The sequence below is a fragment of the Cetorhinus maximus genome, chromosome 6, assembly GCF_964194155.1.
Source record: "Cetorhinus maximus chromosome 6, sCetMax3.hap1.1, whole genome shotgun sequence".
Classification (NCBI taxonomy): domain Eukaryota; kingdom Metazoa; phylum Chordata; class Chondrichthyes; order Lamniformes; family Cetorhinidae; genus Cetorhinus; species Cetorhinus maximus.
The window spans coordinates 18,562,767-18,580,902 of NC_135884.1; the positions used below are offsets into that span (position 1 = coordinate 18,562,767).

Genomic DNA, 18,136 nt, shown 5'->3' on the forward strand with positions numbered 1-18,136 from the left:
CTCCTAAGTCTCCATACTGGGTAAAATGGTAGCACTGGAATTAGGAGGCACATCATGAACACTTGAAGATGGAAATAATTTATTTAAAGTAGAGTCCTGTGCTTCTTACAAACCCATTCTCTATTAATGCGCTTCAAGCACCACAGGCTGAACTCACACGACACTAACCAGTAGGAAGCCCTCCATATACTCACCTGAATGCGGAGCCAGAAGGAGCAGGAGTGTTCCAACGGCACATTCAAACTTTGTGGGAAGCAGTCTCTCCCACGCCAATGACTAGTCACCCTGACTTGGCCACTGCATTCCTCTTCCTCAGTTACCTGACAACTTTGCTAATTTCACTGTGGGCTACTATTCAACAATACCTTGGCCCTCACCAAGTGTAGGAATTGCATCCCTCCGAGTGCTAAGCGCACCCCAATTTCTAAACCACAGAGTGGTAGGACACAGGTGTAAACTAGCAGTTCCCAACACAATAGTTCTGACCTCAGCCTGGGCTTTGGAGATAGAGTGGCAAATCAAAACATCTTGATCTCCAAAAAGGATGAAATAATTACAGATAAGTCAATCGGAGATTGTACTGCACCTGTTAATTGCTGACTATCACAGAGAAACTGGTAAAGGTTTGCAAATAAATCTATTGCCTACCCTTAGTTAGTAAATAGTGTGCCAGCAACAAAATGAGAATGCAACTGATTCCTTTTTATTAACAAAATACATATCTGATAAATTAAGAATCTACAAATGTATGTAGCACCATAAGTGAAAAATACATTCTCAAATCCTTTTAATTCTAATTAGCAATTCTGAGAATTGCCTTTGTTGAAATGAGATAAAAATAAAATGTTTAATGCACATTGGCACAGGTTCCCCCATTTACATCGAGCATTTGCTGAAACTTATGGACTTAAATAGTAAAAAAAAAGCACTCGCCATTATTAGAACAATAGACAAACCCGACCTGACATACAATTTAAGCAGCATAAGTATAAACTTTGCCAAGTGATTATGCATATTTCACATGACCAAAATTATCATAAAAATAATGGCAGATAAATTAGTTTCTTCAGTCTATTTAATTTTTGATAATTGCATGTTTGTCACAATAAGTATGGCTGGATTCTTCTGTTGGCAGGGGGAATAAATCTTGCTGTTCTTCAATTCTCAAAGGATAATGGGAAAAATTTTCCCCCTGTTGGCGGGGTGGGGGGAGTGCAGGAATGGGTGCGCCTCCGACCGGTGCCCCCGATTGGGGGCGCGCTGCCATTTTACGTGGGCGGGCCAATTAAGGCCCTATGGGCTATGCGCTCCCTGTTTTATTGTGGGGTATATCCTCCTCTGATTGACAGGGATGGGGCATATCCTTCTCTGATTGCATCATCATTGAATTATTGGAATAAATGCTCAGACAGGAAGGTTTTATTCTAAAGCAGCAGGCGGTCTTGGTGAGGCCTAGGATCCTGGTCATGTTATAGGCTCTTTTCCACATTTCCCTATTCTTAAAAATTTAAATACCCTCATGAAACCTCATCCCGCCCGTGGATGAGATTTCATGCTTTTTCCGAAGCCCGCCAGGGCTCCAGGTCCATTAACGACCTTAATTAGTTTTTCAAAGGCCTCAATGTGCCCCCCGCCGACCTGAAAATGGAAATGACGCGGGGTGACGTCGGGAGTTCTACTCGATGTCATCCCGCGTTGTTTTATGCATCGGCAAGCGGGCCACGTCCCCGCTCGCCGACCAGAAAATCCTGCCCAATATGAAAGACAAGGCTCAAACACACACAGAAAACACTAATTGGATTTTAAAGAATGGTGATAAGTAATTCATTCAATTTAGGGTTGAGTTCTAACAACAACTGCCGAACATAATATTATGTATAAGAGATTAAAAAACCTTCATTTGTTTCAATCCACAGTATGTTTCTTCACATTATAAACAAAAATTAACTTACAGCTACAAGTCTCTTGTCCATTTCCAGAATTTGCTCAGTACTGTTTTTAGCCTCCAAGGCACTCACTATTGATTCATAGTGTTTAGTTATGTTCTCCTGCACTGAAAAAAGGGAGAAAATACCGTGTGAAATGTAGAACAATTCACAGAATTATTGAATAGTCATAATTCTATGCATGGGGGTGAGGTGTTAGGACTTGGGAATCAAGCCGGGTTAAGGAGGGCTGGGGTGTTGGAAATGAATATTAGTTCTGGGTTACTAAGGGCAATCTAAGTAATTTCAAGTGTTGCCCAGAAAATGTCTGAATAATATTATCTTTCTATGCATCAATATATTGGAAGCAGCATTAAATATGACAGGAATTTCTGGTTTAGCAATCACACATTAAGTACTCCTGCAAGTCCTTAAACAAAAAAAATTCTGAAATTTAACTATCAATTTACATATGACCACTATGGTTTGACCTTAATGGTTTCCAATTTGTTTGAACATTACTTTCATGCTTTTAGTAAATGTCTGTCCATTAAATAGTGAAAATTATACTTAGTTCATTAACTAACTTGTCTTGTTTAATCTGTACAGGAAATAATTAGGAATTTGTCTACTGTATAGTGCTCCACCTAGTGGCTATGTAATGATATGTAAAACTCACCCACAATCAGCCAAAAGACCCATTTGAAAAACGCCTGAATTTTTGGTGATTTTTTGTTTTGTAAAGACAAAATTTAGATTTTCATACAATAATTATTTATTGGGCATTTTTGAAGTTAACTTTTGGAAGTCAATAATGTATATAAATAATAATAAAACGAACTGGAATCTAATACTAAATTTAATACAAAGTAGGCCAATGAGTTACAGCCCTTCCTATTCATGTTCTTGAGATATAGAATTCATTTGTTGATTATTGCATAATCTGTTTTAACTCTAAATAGGTCACAAATTTCCAACTTCAGCAGAAAGTGGACAGTAGCTGATCAACCACCCATTAATACACCCTGATGATTTTCCTTCAATACAATTTGACACATAAAAATTCATCCCATAATGAAAGGTGTTAGTTTCTATGGTTGATTAGAAAAGTGCTGCACATCTGGAACATATTAAATGTCAGTTAGCATTAAATAAAAACCTTGTAATGCTTATTTTTGCAAAGGTGCTTAGTTTGCTACACCAGCGATTACAGTCCAATCTACATGTCTTTCATACTCTGTTGCTGTGATAGTACCCATTCTTCCCATCACTTTCTACAAAACATCATTTGAAAAGCCTTTTAATACTGCAGGTTTACTTGTTTTTGACATATTTTCCAATTCCTCTAGAACCGATCTGTTGTGTAGTTCTGCATTTGATGTATGGTTCATCAAAACCTGGACTTTAAAAACCAGCATACAGTGTTACTGTAGCGATTTTTAAATGGGATTGTTCTGGGTTTCATTGTTGCTTTCCATTTGTTTTAAATTTCAATGGAATGAAATTCATCCAGGTCTCTAACAATGAGCAGATGATCCATTTCATTAGATTACTGACTAAGTTAAAAATTACCCCAAAGAATAATGAGGGGTAGCCCATTCCACCCAGCCTAATGATTTTGAAATACTCATCCTGGATTATGCCGCTGTGTTCTTAAATCTGTGGGTTTGTGGGGGAAGGAGTGACCTATGGTTTGTCTTTGAGGTGTTCATTCTTCCCATCACTTTCTACAAAACATCATTTGAAAAGCCTTTTAACACAGTAGGCTTACTTGTTTTTGACATATTTTCCAATCCCTCTAGAACCGATCTGTTGTGTAGTTCTGCCTTCTTTTCAAGATTATTAAAGCATATTATAATCTTTAAAATAAAAAAATTCATTAGTCATTACTAATATATTAAGTTCAGAACAAGTATGCAACAGGAGAAATGTCAGACTTTTACGAATATTATTTATATATAGCATATATAAGACACCATCACCTGAGGCCTGTGGCCCAGTGAGCATCTGTACAATCCTGAGTATCTTTCTAACCAACAGTAAAGAATTGTGCTCTATGAAGGCCCAAATGGTTTACAATCACGAGCAAAGGTTTCTGCATATCAGTGCACAGTTCTGTAGAGTACATATAATTAGTTTTTCAGACTTTTTACCAATTTGAAACGTTACCCTTAATGCCAACATATAACCCTTGTATCGCTCAGCAAACAGCCTAAAGCTAGGTACATGTGAGAGGTAAGAATATTACTTTCCTACTAATATTTTACTGTTGAGACAACAGGGGAAAAGGATTTACGACTAGATGTCCTAAGAAGAGCTGGCACAATGTGGTGTGATGTGCTGCATGCTGCACCATACACCCACTGAGAAAGTTGTATTTGTAGACAAGAAGAATCAACAATCAATCTGTAGCATAGAAAGATAATAGGGAGGTAACAGAAGCAGAGCGCTACATGAAGCAATTCAGGTTCATCAGGCTTTTTTTTAAAAAAGACTTCTCTTCTTGAATCTGCTATTATGTTTAACTGTAAATTCTATTTTGTGGAGAATATTTTGTGTGCACACCAGTATTTATTACTGCTGTCTATCTAGACAACAAATTTAAGGAAAAAATGACGAAGATTAAGTTATCTTACTGTAAATTCACCAATTTTATGTTCAAAGGAAGTATGGGCCAGGCTACCAGCCATAGGGATTTCTGGCTGCTGTTCTCCAACAGCAACTAGAAAGATTTGGGGCCAAAAATCTGTTGAGTCTCTGAATAAAATGTAGGTAACTTATGCTGTGAGTGTGGTTTGCTTTGCTGCATAGTCCTCTCAATTCTACAATGTGAGGGAGTCCAGGCACAAAGCACCAGAATCTTGGGTTTCTGCTGGAAATGAGTGCACCTTGTATGTAGCCAGAGGGAACTGAGTCTGAAGAATGCTCCTTCCTAGCCTATTACCATGATAACATTTGGTCTGAGCCTACTGCAAGTGCAAATTTTGATTTTCCCCTTGAGGAAAGCTAATGGGGTCAGAGGCCAAGTGTAATTGGTCTCCAACCCTGTTTTTCTGTTTGCCCAGAGTCTAGGAGGGGTACAGGTCAAGAAAATCGGCCTCATGAGTTTTAAAAATCTTTTAATACCTGAAAAATCACTTGATGCTAAAGGGTAGATTTTCCTCTTTGCTGCACCCTAGGAATTGGTGTTCCACAGCCATACTGAAGAAGAAAAACAGGCCAGAAACCAAACCATCACATCTCTGCTTCTACTATGCCATGCTGGTATTTAATGGTATGCCAATGGGCTAACACTTGTAGTAGGGACTGATTCAGTATAATGATAATAGCAAGATGAGAGGAAGCATTCATGGCCTCCCATCTCATTTTATATACAGCAGGAGGATGCCTGGAGAATCCTGCCAAAAGGGCCGGAGTTGAGGCTCCTACGGACCACGGGTTTTGGAAGACTCCTGGAGCTGCAAAAGACTGAATGAATAACAACAGGGTTTCTTTCTTCACTTCCTAGAATTACATAGATTTTACAGCACAGAAACAGGCCATTCCACACAACAGGATATTGTTGGTGTTTATGATCCAAATGAGCCTTCTCGCCCCCTAACTTAATTTCTCTCTCCCTATATCAAAATAGTCCTTAAGCCTTCTAGCTGCTGCTCCCAAATAGTGCAACTAGGAGCACAGTTATAGGCCTCTCTATCATATAGCTACATAAGACAGGAATGAATTACTGGCACAGGGCCCAGTCAGAAAGTGCTAGGAAATAGGTCTGAAGCAAGAAAGTTAAAAGCTGTTCTGTTAAATGTAGCTGACCTGGGCTGTGCCACATTGGTCAGGCAACCAGCAGATACCCACAGAGGAAAATCAGCCTTTGTTTTCCCTCCAAAGGTGTAAAATACGTCCTAATTGATCTAATACCAAAGTGATTAGAATAATAGCCAGATCTATTGCTTATTGCACCAATGTTTGGAGTGAATGTTGAAAGTCTAAAATTAATATTGTGAGAAAATGTTCAGACTTAACATTTACATACCCCTTCAATGCTGTCCTGGAGCTTAGAAATCCAGCTATTAAAGAGCTCACTAAAATAATAATAAATAAAACACATTTTTGTAATCAAACATATTGAAGAAAGAATCAAAATGTATATGTTAGCTATTTTTCCTACAAGAACCACCTCTCTTCTTTGTCTTTCGCTTTTCTCCTCCTAATCTCAAACTGCTCCAGAAAGCCTTTGGGTTTCCCAGCACAAAACTGAGTCAATGAGCGAGTCTCTTTGCCATCTGCAGCAAATAAGTATGGCTTAGCCTGATATTTTTCATAGAACTTCGATTCACTCTATAAAATAACAGAAATAGCTTAGCTTGGTATTTCTCTTGGATTTTTGATCTTTCTCTCTAACTAAAACAAAAAAATACAACTTGCTCTTATAATTCACACAATCTCAATTCAATATCTAAATCATATTAGAACTTGTGAAATGGGCACTCAGCAGCAGGTGACAACATTTTACTCTGAAACTCCAGTATACTTGGCATACGTTCAAATTATGGTTATTGGCACTTGTGAATTACATGAGCAATCCTGGCTCATATCCTTATATTTTGGAATGCATTCTTGCTTTGAAGTCTGTATATTTTACTCAACTGTGAAGTATTTATCTTCTAACATGAAAACCATTTACCACCGATCTGCCAAATTCTATTCCATATATTTCATACGTTTGTTGTGTAAAATTTATATTTGTAAGAGCAAATGCCTTGCTTCACAGCTGCTATCACTTTTTTAAATTTGCCATTTAAGTGTCTGAGGACATCTCTGAACTGCACAATCTATTTTTTTCATTTATTGATGGAAAAAATTGTTGCTATTAATTAATTCCTCCATTTTCCTTTATATGATCTTCCTGTGCTATAAATGATCCACAGTCAAGAGACCAAATAAGTGACTTGCTCATGGGTCTCTTTTAATGCCATCTGTAATTGATTGCTAGAAGGTCTAAGAGCGCAACCTGAGCTGATTCTCTCTCTGATTTTCCCCTTTCAGAGATATAATCCATTTTTGCTTGGCATCTACTCACAATTACATGGCTGTAATCAGAAATCTCACTTTACAGGACATCAGATGCAACGCTTGTATTCTGTCTTGTATTCTACTCCCTGTAGAAAGTAGGGAGCTCCATATTATAGCTTAGGTAAAACCCATTTCCAATAAATTAAGAACTGGATCAGACAGATAAATTGGGGCAGGATCTGAATAGTCTGATAATGTACTTAAACCAATAGGAAACTTTCTTACACATCCTCACCTAAATATCTCGCTAATCATTAGTACATTTCTGATATAACTTTATCCTCAAATTTCAGTGAAGTGCATTGTTTGTGCTATCATGACAATAAACAACAACTAACATTTATGTAACAGCTTTAATGTAGAAAGTGGGGTGGGGGGGGGGGGGGGGGGGCGGGGAAATAAAAAGAATAAAGGAACAGGTGCCAAGAGTTTGTGGCAGAATTAGAGTTGATTAGAAAAACTTGGTTCAAAAGATGATTCTTGAGAAGGTTTTTATAGGTGAAAAGAGAAGTGACGAGGCAGGAGATTTTAAGGCGAGAGTTCTAGAGTTAGGTGGCAAAGGAAAGGGGGAGCATAAAAGGATGGAGACAGGGGACCCAAGGACACAGAAGGCAGCTAGAGGAGGTTGCAGGAGTATGATGCATGAGGCTGTGTAGGGATCTGGAGATGCAAACAAGGAATTTAATTATTTAATTCAACGTGTTGGCAGTCAAGGAGCTACTTGATATGAACTCTCCTTTTACTTTTCTTAACTCAACTATGTCACACAAACTTAACTAAAAAATTTTATGATTATTCTATAATGACTGTCTGAACTCATAAATCAGATGAGCAAGATTCAGACACCAGCTCAGGCTGTTCAGAGTGGTCTTACTTCAATCTGCTGTGAGTTCTGCTGGGAATTCTTCTGTGTTCTTGAAGGCAAGTTGAAATCCTGTGTTTCTGAATTCTCAGGAAAGAATTGTGATCCAAAAAGAAACTGAGAATCAGTCAAGCTGGAGTAGTCACTGGGAGCACTATTCCGAGTAGAAGTTTTAGTGATCCTGTAACAAAAAAATTCAGAAGTAAACATTGCATAGACAACCAAGATGAGCGGAGATGCACTGATATGAGACTAATTCTGTAATCATGCGTTCCCATTGCTAAGTAGCATTATGTAGCTTACAGCAAATGATAATATGGGACACTCTTTCTGGGCTGTGTCAGAGGAAACCACCAGACCTGTCCAGGCAAAGGAATCATTGCTTGAATAGTCCAAATATCTGCTCAATGAAGCTTCTAATTGAGACATGAATCTGTCTACATTATAGTTTGACTACCAAGAGTAGCTTCCTGAGAAGCGTCAAAAGACAACTGTGTAGGGGATAGCCCTTGTCCTCAAATAACCAGCATGCTGTGCAGGGCAATGAGGGTATGGAGCATTGCTGGAATAAGTGTCAAGGCATCTGCTAAGAAAGTAACCACAGACCTGCATGAGGTTCTCCTGGTGATCACACACATTAATGGAGTGGAAGGCCTTTCAATTCAAAGAAAGGAATCATCTGAAAGGCAATATGGGTGCAATCAATAATGCCCTGGACTTGGGAGAAGTCTGCAATCTGTGCAAACACCGAACCCTATTCTGCAATTTTTGATTGTCCATGAGAAAAATGATGGAATTGCTTATTCAAACAACCATCGTATCAATTTTAAAACAACCATGAACTGCAGACTCACTGATATCCACTGTTGCAGCCTGAAAGGAGCTAAAGGCAAAAGTGTTGATGCTATCTTGAACCTGACCTCAAAAGGCATTTCAGTGGTTTTTGGTTTGTGGCAGTTGGTTACAGATCTTGTTGCAAAAGGCAACAAAACTCTGTGACAGCCTTCCTAGAGAAAGGCAGCCTCCCTATGCACTTATCCTTGGACAAGTACAGCCATGTTGTCCTAGGCCTATACTTTCTTTTGAAAAGATTTCTGTAAGCCCACCCTTTTTATCTGATCTGATCTGCAGCTCTATTTCTTCCTTCCACCTGCTTCTGAGGTCCCTCTGCCTCTTATTATTCTAACCCAAGTGGGGCTGTCAGATCGCCACCAATGTAGAAATTGTGTAATGCCAGTCACCCCTTAAAAGTTCAAAAGATTGTACACCTACTACAAGCAATTAATAATTATTTAAATAATACAATGCTATTTAATGCAAGCAAATTACCTCCTAAATATTTTTTTTAGCTGAAAATAGATGTGTTTCCCTGAAAATATTCAATTCCTGATCTATACTGCCCGTAGGATTCCACAGAATGTACAGCACAGAAACAAGCTATTTGGCCCACCAGGTCCATATCAATGTTATGCTTCAGACAAGTGCCCTCCCACACCTCTTCATCTCACTTTATCAACATAACCTGCTATTCCTTACTCCCTCACATGTTTATCTAGTTTCCCATTAATGATTTGTGGGTGGGCTGAGGAAATAGTTGGAAACACTTATCTGGCATGAAGGATAGCCATTGTGTTAAGAAGTAGTTGTAGAAAGAAGAATTGATTTTGTTAGATTTTTCCTATGAATATTTTGTTTTTAAGGTACAAAGAATTGCTCACAGAGTTGTGAGTCCATTCCTGTGTATGCTTTGGACTTTTGGATGGTGGCTGGGGGAATGCAGGCTTCTAATACATAAAGGGAACCTTGGAAGCAGACTTGATAAATGAGGTTGATTTTTAAAAAAATTCTTTCATGGAATGTGGGTGTTGCTGGCAAAGGCAACATTTGCTGCCCATCCCTAATTGCCCTTGAACTGAGTGACTTGCTAGGTCATTTCAGAGGGCAGTTAAGAGTCAACTACATTGCTGTGGGTCTGGAGAGATCAGGTAAGGATGGCAAATTTCCTTCTGTTGTGATCCCAGCTGATGTTAGTACTGAACAAGCCAAATCCCAGAGTAGAATCTGACTTGATAGATTCTAACTTTTATTTTTTGTTTAGATACACGGAGAGTAGCTACTGAACAAAGTCATAGGAGTCAGCTGATGACCTTTTAAGAAAAGAATAAAACATTTGTTAAACAAGAAAACATGAACTATATTATAAAACTCCTTCACCCACAACTATACCTTTACAGATATATATACAGATTTGTAAGGATAGCACAAGTTACAAAAGCTATCTTATACTCTAATGTTCACAGTAAGTACATAGTCCATGCAAACCAATAGGTGACCTGTGGTCAGGCACACCACATTCTGAAACCAAGTGACAGATGCCACCCCAAACAGACACTATGGATCTCTCCTCAACTCCCTCCCAGACGCTTGTCACACCGTGAGCCAACCGGTCTCACTGAACGCCGTCTTACACATGAGGGTTTCCAATCTCCACTCTCCATGAACTTGCTTTGGAATCTTCTCCCAAACCGACGCTTTCTCTCAGACGCCTTCCACAAGGGTCCACCTCCAGGGTTTCAGACTCTGCTTCTGATGTTCCTCTATCCTGGGTCACCACATGCATTCAAGCTTTCTTCCATGCACTCTCTCTCACTGACTCAGCCGTCAACAGTACACCACTGCTTCACATGCCCAAAGTAAAGGTTACAGATCTTCAGCTGTCTCCTTGGACCTTCTGACTTCTCACAAGCCGTTTTTGCTGTATATCTGCTTCCTACAGCTTTCTTCTCTTTAAGCTTGAAGTTTGAAGCCTTCCTCTCTGCTCCTTACTGCTACTTCCACAGAACAGGACCTTTTCCAGACTCCTGTTCTTCCTTGGACGGTCTTCTTGGGACCCCTCCTTTCTGTCTCACTGCTTGGCCTTGGGACCTTTTGGCTCTTTTGGAAAATCTACTGTCTCTGCAGTTCCCTCTTCCAATATCCAGTCTCTCTGGAATCCTGGTTTCAATTTCAGTTTGGGACTTGCTATCTGTCCCTCTGCTGTCCAGTCTCTGGCAGCTGCTTCCAACTAAACTCGAACTGCTTTTCGTTTTAGTTTTTTCTATGTGTGTGTGTGGGCGGGTCCTCCCTCTCTGGACTCCTTAGGCAATGGCACAGTTTTTTTCTTACTCTTGTTTGCCATAACTCTCCTTCAAGAGTCATAAAAATCTCATTAGAAGTGCAGGTATACAAACAGAGCTTTAGACCTGCTTTCTCCACTCAAAAATGAAACTAGATCCCAGATTTCACCTTCTGACCCACAAATAGAAAACAAATATAAAATAAATTTAAAGATATACCTTATTCCTAACACACCCAAATAACTTACTTAAACTATCTCTATTTCCTAACACTTCCCTGAAGGAAATGAACCAGATGTGTTTTAACAACAATCGATCATAGTTTCATGGTTATCATTACCGAGTCTAGCTTTCAATTCCAGGTTTATTAATTTAATTCAAATTCCACCATCTGCATGGTGGGATTTGAACCCACATCCTCAGAGCATTAGCCTGGACCTCTGGTTACTAGTCCAGTGACAGTACCACCAAGCCACTGTCTCCACCTAAATTGTGAGGGTATGTAGAGAAGGGGAAAGGTGTCTGTTAAGTGGCTTTATTAGGTGATTCAATCTTTATTGAATTCTATGCTGACAGTTGTGCTGTCCTTGCTCTTGCAGCTCATTTCTGGCTCCACTTTCTCTTAGTCAACAGGTCTTGGTGAGTGAGCATTTACATGTAGAGAGGACCTTTGGTATTACCTGACTCACCTCATGTCTTCATCCTCACCATAACATCTAAACAAACATAATGAAGCCATTTGTGTCTGCATGCAGCAAGACTTGGACAACATTCAAGCATGGGCGGATAAGTGGCAAGTAACATGTGTGCCACACAGTGCCAGTTAATGGCCATCTCCAACAAGAGAGAGTCTAATTACCTCCCCTTGACATTCAATGGTGTTACCATCATTGAATTCCCCACTGTCAACATCCTGGGGATCACCATTGACCAGAAACTGGACATACGAATATATGAATTAGGAATACGAGTAGGCCAATCAACCTGTTGGGCCTGTTCCACCATTCAATTAGATCATGGCTGATCTGATTGTAACCTCAGCTCCACATTCCCACCTACCCCCAATAACCTTTCGCCCCCTTGCTTTTCACAAATCTATCTACCTCTGCCTTAAAAATATTCAAAGACCCTGTTTCCACCGCCTTTTCAGGAAGAGAGGATGGGATTTTCTGGCCCCAACACCAGTGGGCATCATCGTGGATGGGACGGGAAAATTTGGAAAACCGTTGAGTTTTACAGCTCTGCAAATTTTTCCGTCCCACCTGCGATATGCTCGTTGTTGTCGAGGCCAGAAAATCCCGCCGGGGTTCCAAAGACAAATCTCAAAAATTCTGTGGCTACAAGATCAAGTCACCAGGGACAGATGAGTGGCATCCATTTATACTGAGGGAAGCTAGGGTGGAAATCAAGCACACACGACCATAATCATCCCATCCTTCTTAGTTACAGGGGTGGTCCCAAAGGACTGGAGAATTGTAAATGCTACACCCTTGTTCAAAAAAAGTGTAAAGATAATCTCATCAATTACAGAACACTGGTGGTGGGTAAGCTTTTAAAAAAGATAATTAAGGACAAAATTAACTGTCACATGGATTTGTGAAGGGTTAATCATGTTCAACTAACTTCCTTGAGTTTTTTGATGAGGCAACAGAGAGGGCTGATCAGGGTAATGCAGTTGATGTGGTATACATGAACACTCAAATGGCATTTGATAATGTGCCACATAACAGGCTTGGCAGCAAAGTTAGAGCCCGTGGAATAGAAGGGAGAACAGCAGAATTGATAAAAATTAGTTGAATGACAGGAAACAAAGGGTAGTTGTGAACAGTTGTTATTTGGACTGGAAGAAAGTGTGTAGTGGGGTTCCCCAGGGGTCGGTGTTAGGACCACTGTTTTTCTTGATCTATATTAATGACCTAGACTTGGGTGTACAGGGCACAATTTCAAATTTGCAGATGACACAAAACTTGGAAGTATTCTGAACTGTGAGGGGTCTGGTGGAATGGACAGGCAAATGCAGTTTAAATTTAATGCAGAGAAATGTGAAATTAGGAAGAATGAGCAGAGGCAATATAGAATAAAGGATACAATTCTAAAGGGTGTAGAGGAGCAGAGGGACCTGGGCCTGTATGTGCACAAATCATTGAAGGTGACAGGGCACACTGAGAAAGTGGTTTATAAAGCATACAAGGATGCTGTACTTTAAAAATAGGCACAAAGAGTAGAAAAGCAAGCAAGTTACTGATAAACCTATGCAAAACACTGGTTCAGCTGCAACTGGATGACTGTGTCCAGTTCTGGGCACCACACTTTAGGAAGGATGGGAAGACATTTGAAAAGTTGCAGAAAAGATTCATGAGAATGATTCCAGGGATGAGGAACTTCAGTTACGTGGATAGATTTTCTTTATTCTTTCATGGGATGTGGACGTCGCTGGCAAGGCCAGCATTTGTTGTCCATCCCTAATGGCCCTTGAACTAGGTGACTTGCTAGGCCATTTCAGAGAGCAGTTAAGGGTCAACCACCTTGCTGTGGATCTGGAAACACATATAAGGTAAGGGTAAGGTTGGTAGATTTCCTTCCCTAAAGGGCATTTTTTTTCCCACACTATAGTTATTATGGTGTTACCTCATCAAAGGTGAACACTTGTTTCATAATTCTTCTGCCTTTATTTTTTAAAATAATGCACACATTTACATAACTCTTAGGCTTGAAGGAATGGTCCATCAACTCAAGACCAGTCTTCTCTGCTCCAAAATTTCAGTGTTCCTCTGCATCTTCCCAGCCAGTGGGCAGAGGATTAGTATCGGAATCATGGAAGAGTATACGTCCCATCCCCCCCAAGGGAATGGCTTGTTCCTAGTGAACCAGATGGGTTTTTACAACAATTGATGACAGTTGTCAAGGTCACCATTACTGAGCCTAGCTTCATATTCCCAATTTATTAATTGAATTTAAATTCTACCAGCTACTGTGGTAGGAATTGAACACATGTGCCCAAAGCATATTGAGTGCTGATATCAAAAGCTGCACCAAGGCTGGACGCGGGAGGGAGGCGAAGGCTGGAAGGGGGAGGGGTAGGGTGGAGGAGCAAATGCTGGACAAGGAAGGCAGGCTAAGCAGGGAAGTGGTGGTGGGGGAGGAGAGTGCCAGGAGATGGAAGGGGGCAGAAGTGTGTCTGGGGAAGGGAGCAGTGTGGCAGAGTGTCCAGGGAAGTGGGGGTGGTGGGGAAGTGTGTCCAGGGAAGGGGGTGTGATGAAAGTATGATAATTTTCATAATATTTTTCTGGTTTATTGTGAAGTAGGTTTATGGGGCTAAGTATAGTTGGGTCTGTGTATGATTTAATTACATTTTGTAGTCAACTAAACTGTATGCTTTAAATCATCAAAAGAAGCTAGGTACTTGACATGCTAATGAGTAAACACGGATGCTGGCTTAGCATGCAGGGTGTGAAGGGAATTTGCATTGTTAGATAAGTTAAGAGATTTGGATTTCAAAGCGATCTTAGTCTGTTTACAACTAGCCAGATAAGCAAGGCTAAGGAATGTGTTTATTTTTCCCAAAGGGTACTGACAATATATTGGCAACATGAAAATTTTTATATTATGAGGAAGATACAGTTTCAAAGACATATAGAACAATAGAATTTACATATTAAGAGATAAAGATATATAAAAGAGAATGAAAGGCTATGTGTCGGAAGGCCATATAAGACCTAACAGGAGTTAGATCTTACAGGAGTTAATGAAATACCCTTAACGAAGCCTCTAACCATGTGTGAATAAGTCAGCTGTATAACGAAACTGAAGTTGGGGAAAAGCCACTTGGAATTCCACCGTCAAGTTGGTGTTGTGTTAACTTGCCACTTCTGTTTTAAATCTAAAATCTATTCTGTTGCCTTAAAGAGGGTGTAACTGGGGATCAGATTAATTAGGAATTTTAGGAGTTATTATAGTAGTAAGTAATTTGTAGTCTAATGTATGTGCTTGAAATCTTTTATATTTTGTTTAAAATATTTTAACTTAATTTTTAAAATTGCTAAAGGTCTTGGTGGACTTAATACTTCTGATTTCAGTGTACACATCTCGTAATAAATACAAATTACAAAACTGTGGTGATAGCGGAACCAAGTTTCCCTCGTGGATTTGGTCTGCCTGGCACACATCATGTGCCACGACATAACGGGGGAGAGGTTAAAGAGAGTCCAGGGAAGGGGTGAGAGAGCTTTTGGAGAAGGAGGGGGAGAGTGTCTGGGGAAGGGGGGGGGGGGGTAAAGTGTAAAGCACTTCCGGGGAAGGTGGAGGGAAAGATTGTCCTGGGAATGGGGAGTGGTGGGAGAGTGTCCAGGGAAGGGAGGGGGAAGTATGTCCGGGAGAGGGGGGATGGAAGAGAGTGTCCGGGGGAGGAGAGAGGGTCCGGGAAAGGGGAGAGCGGGAAGAGTGTCTGGAGAAGGTGTTGGGGGGGTGGGGGGGGAAGAGTGTCTGGGGAAGGGGTTGGGGTGAATGTCTTAGAGGACAAGGCCATCGACTGTGGGATCCTGGGTGGGGGAGGGTGTGTGACTTCAGGGTACTTGTGATAGGATAGAACAGTCACAGTCAGAGAGAGGAGTGGGATATGGTAGGGTGTCAGGGCCAGGGTGAGAGATTGGTAGGTGAAGGTCTCATGTGGCTGGGGGTTTTACAGAGGGGGACAAGGCAGGTGGTGTGGATAACAGGAGGGGCAGGGGCAGGGTGGGCATGGGGGTGGTAATAGGGTTTCAGCTCTGAGAGGAAGGAAGGCATGTGGAGTTGGATAGTGATAGGGTCCAGGGTAACGGGGGGAGGTTCAAAGGTGACAGAGGGGAAGAGGAATGGTGATATTGGGTGGGCACACGTGTGATGGGGGTAAGTTGGTGGGTGACAGGGGGAGAGTGGAGAATGGTGGACTGATTCTGGAAGGATGACATATATCATTTTTCAAATCTGACCTTGACCACACAGTCAGACAGTGAGATCCCTCGAAGTGGGAGGATGGTCTTTTCGGGTGGGTGAAGTTCAAGGTCAGAAAAGTGGCCGACTAAAGGGACACCCTAATATTTATGTGGCAACTGGACATCAACCATGCTCAGTAGTGTTCTCCTCTCTATGGTGAAGCCCAGGCAGTAGCAAGTTTGTTCCCGGCTCATGGGTCTCATAACATTGAGATCCCAGCAATGTGCGGAGCTGACATTCATTCTGAGCCATTTGCTATTGGTTGCAATCAGAGGCAGGGATGAATGGAGGGAGGGAGGTGAATGGCGCAAGGGGCACAGCTGATGGATGGCCAACTTGCGACTCCAAATCTCCATCCTCCCAGGTGAATGGTCATGGCTAACAAGGGCTCATGTGGTTAGTCTTTCCATGCTGCCAAGGCAATAGTCTCTCTATAGAGTCTTGAGGGTAGAGAAGGCAAGTGGAATAATGTCAGAGGAAAGCTTCTTGCACATGGCTCTCATCACCCTGGTCAAAGAGCAATATCTCCATGCGCAGTCATGTATGAATGGGAGGAACACCCATCTCTGGCACTCCAGGATGTCCTTCACCTGGAAAGGGTGGGATGGGGTTGCCATGTCTAGGTGGAGTCCAGGTGAAGGGCTTAGCCTATAAAGGACATGCTTGCTAAATGCATCACTTCAATTCATTCACATATCCACTGAGGCATCAAAGATGCAGGCTGTAGACAATCCTGCCTTGGTAACAACTCTCATCCAGGTGAGGAGAAAGAGGGCCCATCGCAGGTTGGCACAGGGCTAAGAGAAGCAAGGCTTCTGGAAGGTCAAGATGCTGGTGAAAATGGACCACTGCAACAGCATTGGCTTGACCATGGGTATATTGCTGGTGGTTCCCTGATCTAGAAATGAGTGAAAGGCAATGCCAGAGGTGCTTTCATATGTGCCAGGATGTGGTTGCTCACATCTGCCAGCTTATCCAGGATGAGCTGCGGCCGCAAGGACTCTGTGGGAGGCCTACATTGAGTGAATGGCTGTCTGGGTGCCCTTTAAATCTGGAACCAGGCCTTGGACCTCATGATTTAACAGCCAGGAGGGCGGCTTTCTGCCCGCCCTGCCACGAGATTCGCCAAGCTCCTCGCAGATGCATAATTAATGAGCTGAACAGCAGAAGATCACGCACGTTCAGCTGTCCTGCCCCCAGCAGGAATTATTCCAACTTTCCCACCCGCCACTTAAGACTCTAGAATGGAAGATTCGGCCCTAAGTCTTTTGTAAATCAACCGCTCTTGACATTCCCACTGGAGAGAAAGAACTATTAAAAAAGAGTATTATGAGAAGCATGGCATGCATAAGGTTCTAAGATGAGTTAGTGCAGCTTACATCCAGATATATTTATACACCACAATATAAGAACATTAATTTGGCTCCTTGTATATACAAAGCAGCGTGGACAATGCTAACAATAGATTTGGAGATGCTACAAAATTGGATTTTCATTGCACCTGGCTAGAAAGTTTATATTGTATATTATCATCCACTCCTTGACAGTGCTGTTTCAGGAATTATCAACTAGGCTCTAAAATAAAAGTGTCTTAAATAGACAATATTTAATTTTTCTTTAATTGCTACTTACCCAGGTCCTGTGGGAATGCTTAACATCTCTCTAATGTTCCATAGGTTTGAGTTCATCTTTGTAATATCTGCTGGAAGAGAATAGAACTGAAGAAGATAAATGTTTCTGTAATCACGTGTTTCAATGTTTACAGTTAAATGTTTATATACAGCAGCTGCACAAGAAGTTAAGATGACACATATTAACCATAAAAGTGAATCTGAAACTTATCTCATGGCTTAACATTCTTATCTTGGCTCTGGATGCTTTAACTTCAAATCTGCATTTATTTTTCTCTGATCTTTGTTTCTGGCTCCAATTTTGCTGTGAACGCGATCTTACGCTGGGTGGCCAATTAAGGCTGATACGTTTTCCACGCGCGGGGGCAGGAACACGTCGGGCGCCGGGTCCAATGGGGACCTGGCGGAGTGTTAAAAAACGGAACAGGCAGCTCCCTGAAGGCCGTCAGGAGTTGTGGGGTAGGCTGAGGGAGCTTTCTGGAAGCTGTTCAAGAAGTGTCCTGGTGTACAGTCATGGCCTCAGCACCTGCAAGTCATAGAAAGCAGGAGGCAGCTTGGGTG

The 18,136-nt window shown here is 41.3% G+C and overlaps 1 protein-coding gene across 1 annotated transcript in view; it reads right to left on the reverse strand.

Annotated features, from left to right (window-relative positions):
• ccdc36 (coiled-coil domain containing 36) overlaps nt 1-17,643 on the reverse strand; it is a 37,064-nt gene extending 19,421 nt beyond the window's left edge. The window contains exons 1-6 of the mRNA XM_078542906.1: nt 17,577-17,643; nt 7,870-8,038; nt 6,100-6,260; nt 5,956-6,004; nt 3,697-3,784; nt 1,953-2,053 (exon numbers count right to left, since the gene is read on the reverse strand). Coding sequence (XP_078399032.1) covers nt 1,953-2,053; nt 3,697-3,784; nt 5,956-6,004; nt 6,100-6,260; nt 7,870-8,038; nt 17,577-17,632 — 624 coding nt within the window. The 5' untranslated portion in view covers nt 17,633-17,643. The remainder of the gene's footprint in view (nt 1-1,952; nt 2,054-3,696; nt 3,785-5,955; nt 6,005-6,099; nt 6,261-7,869; nt 8,039-17,576) is intronic.
• Nucleotides 17,644-18,136: the final 493 nt, after the last annotated feature.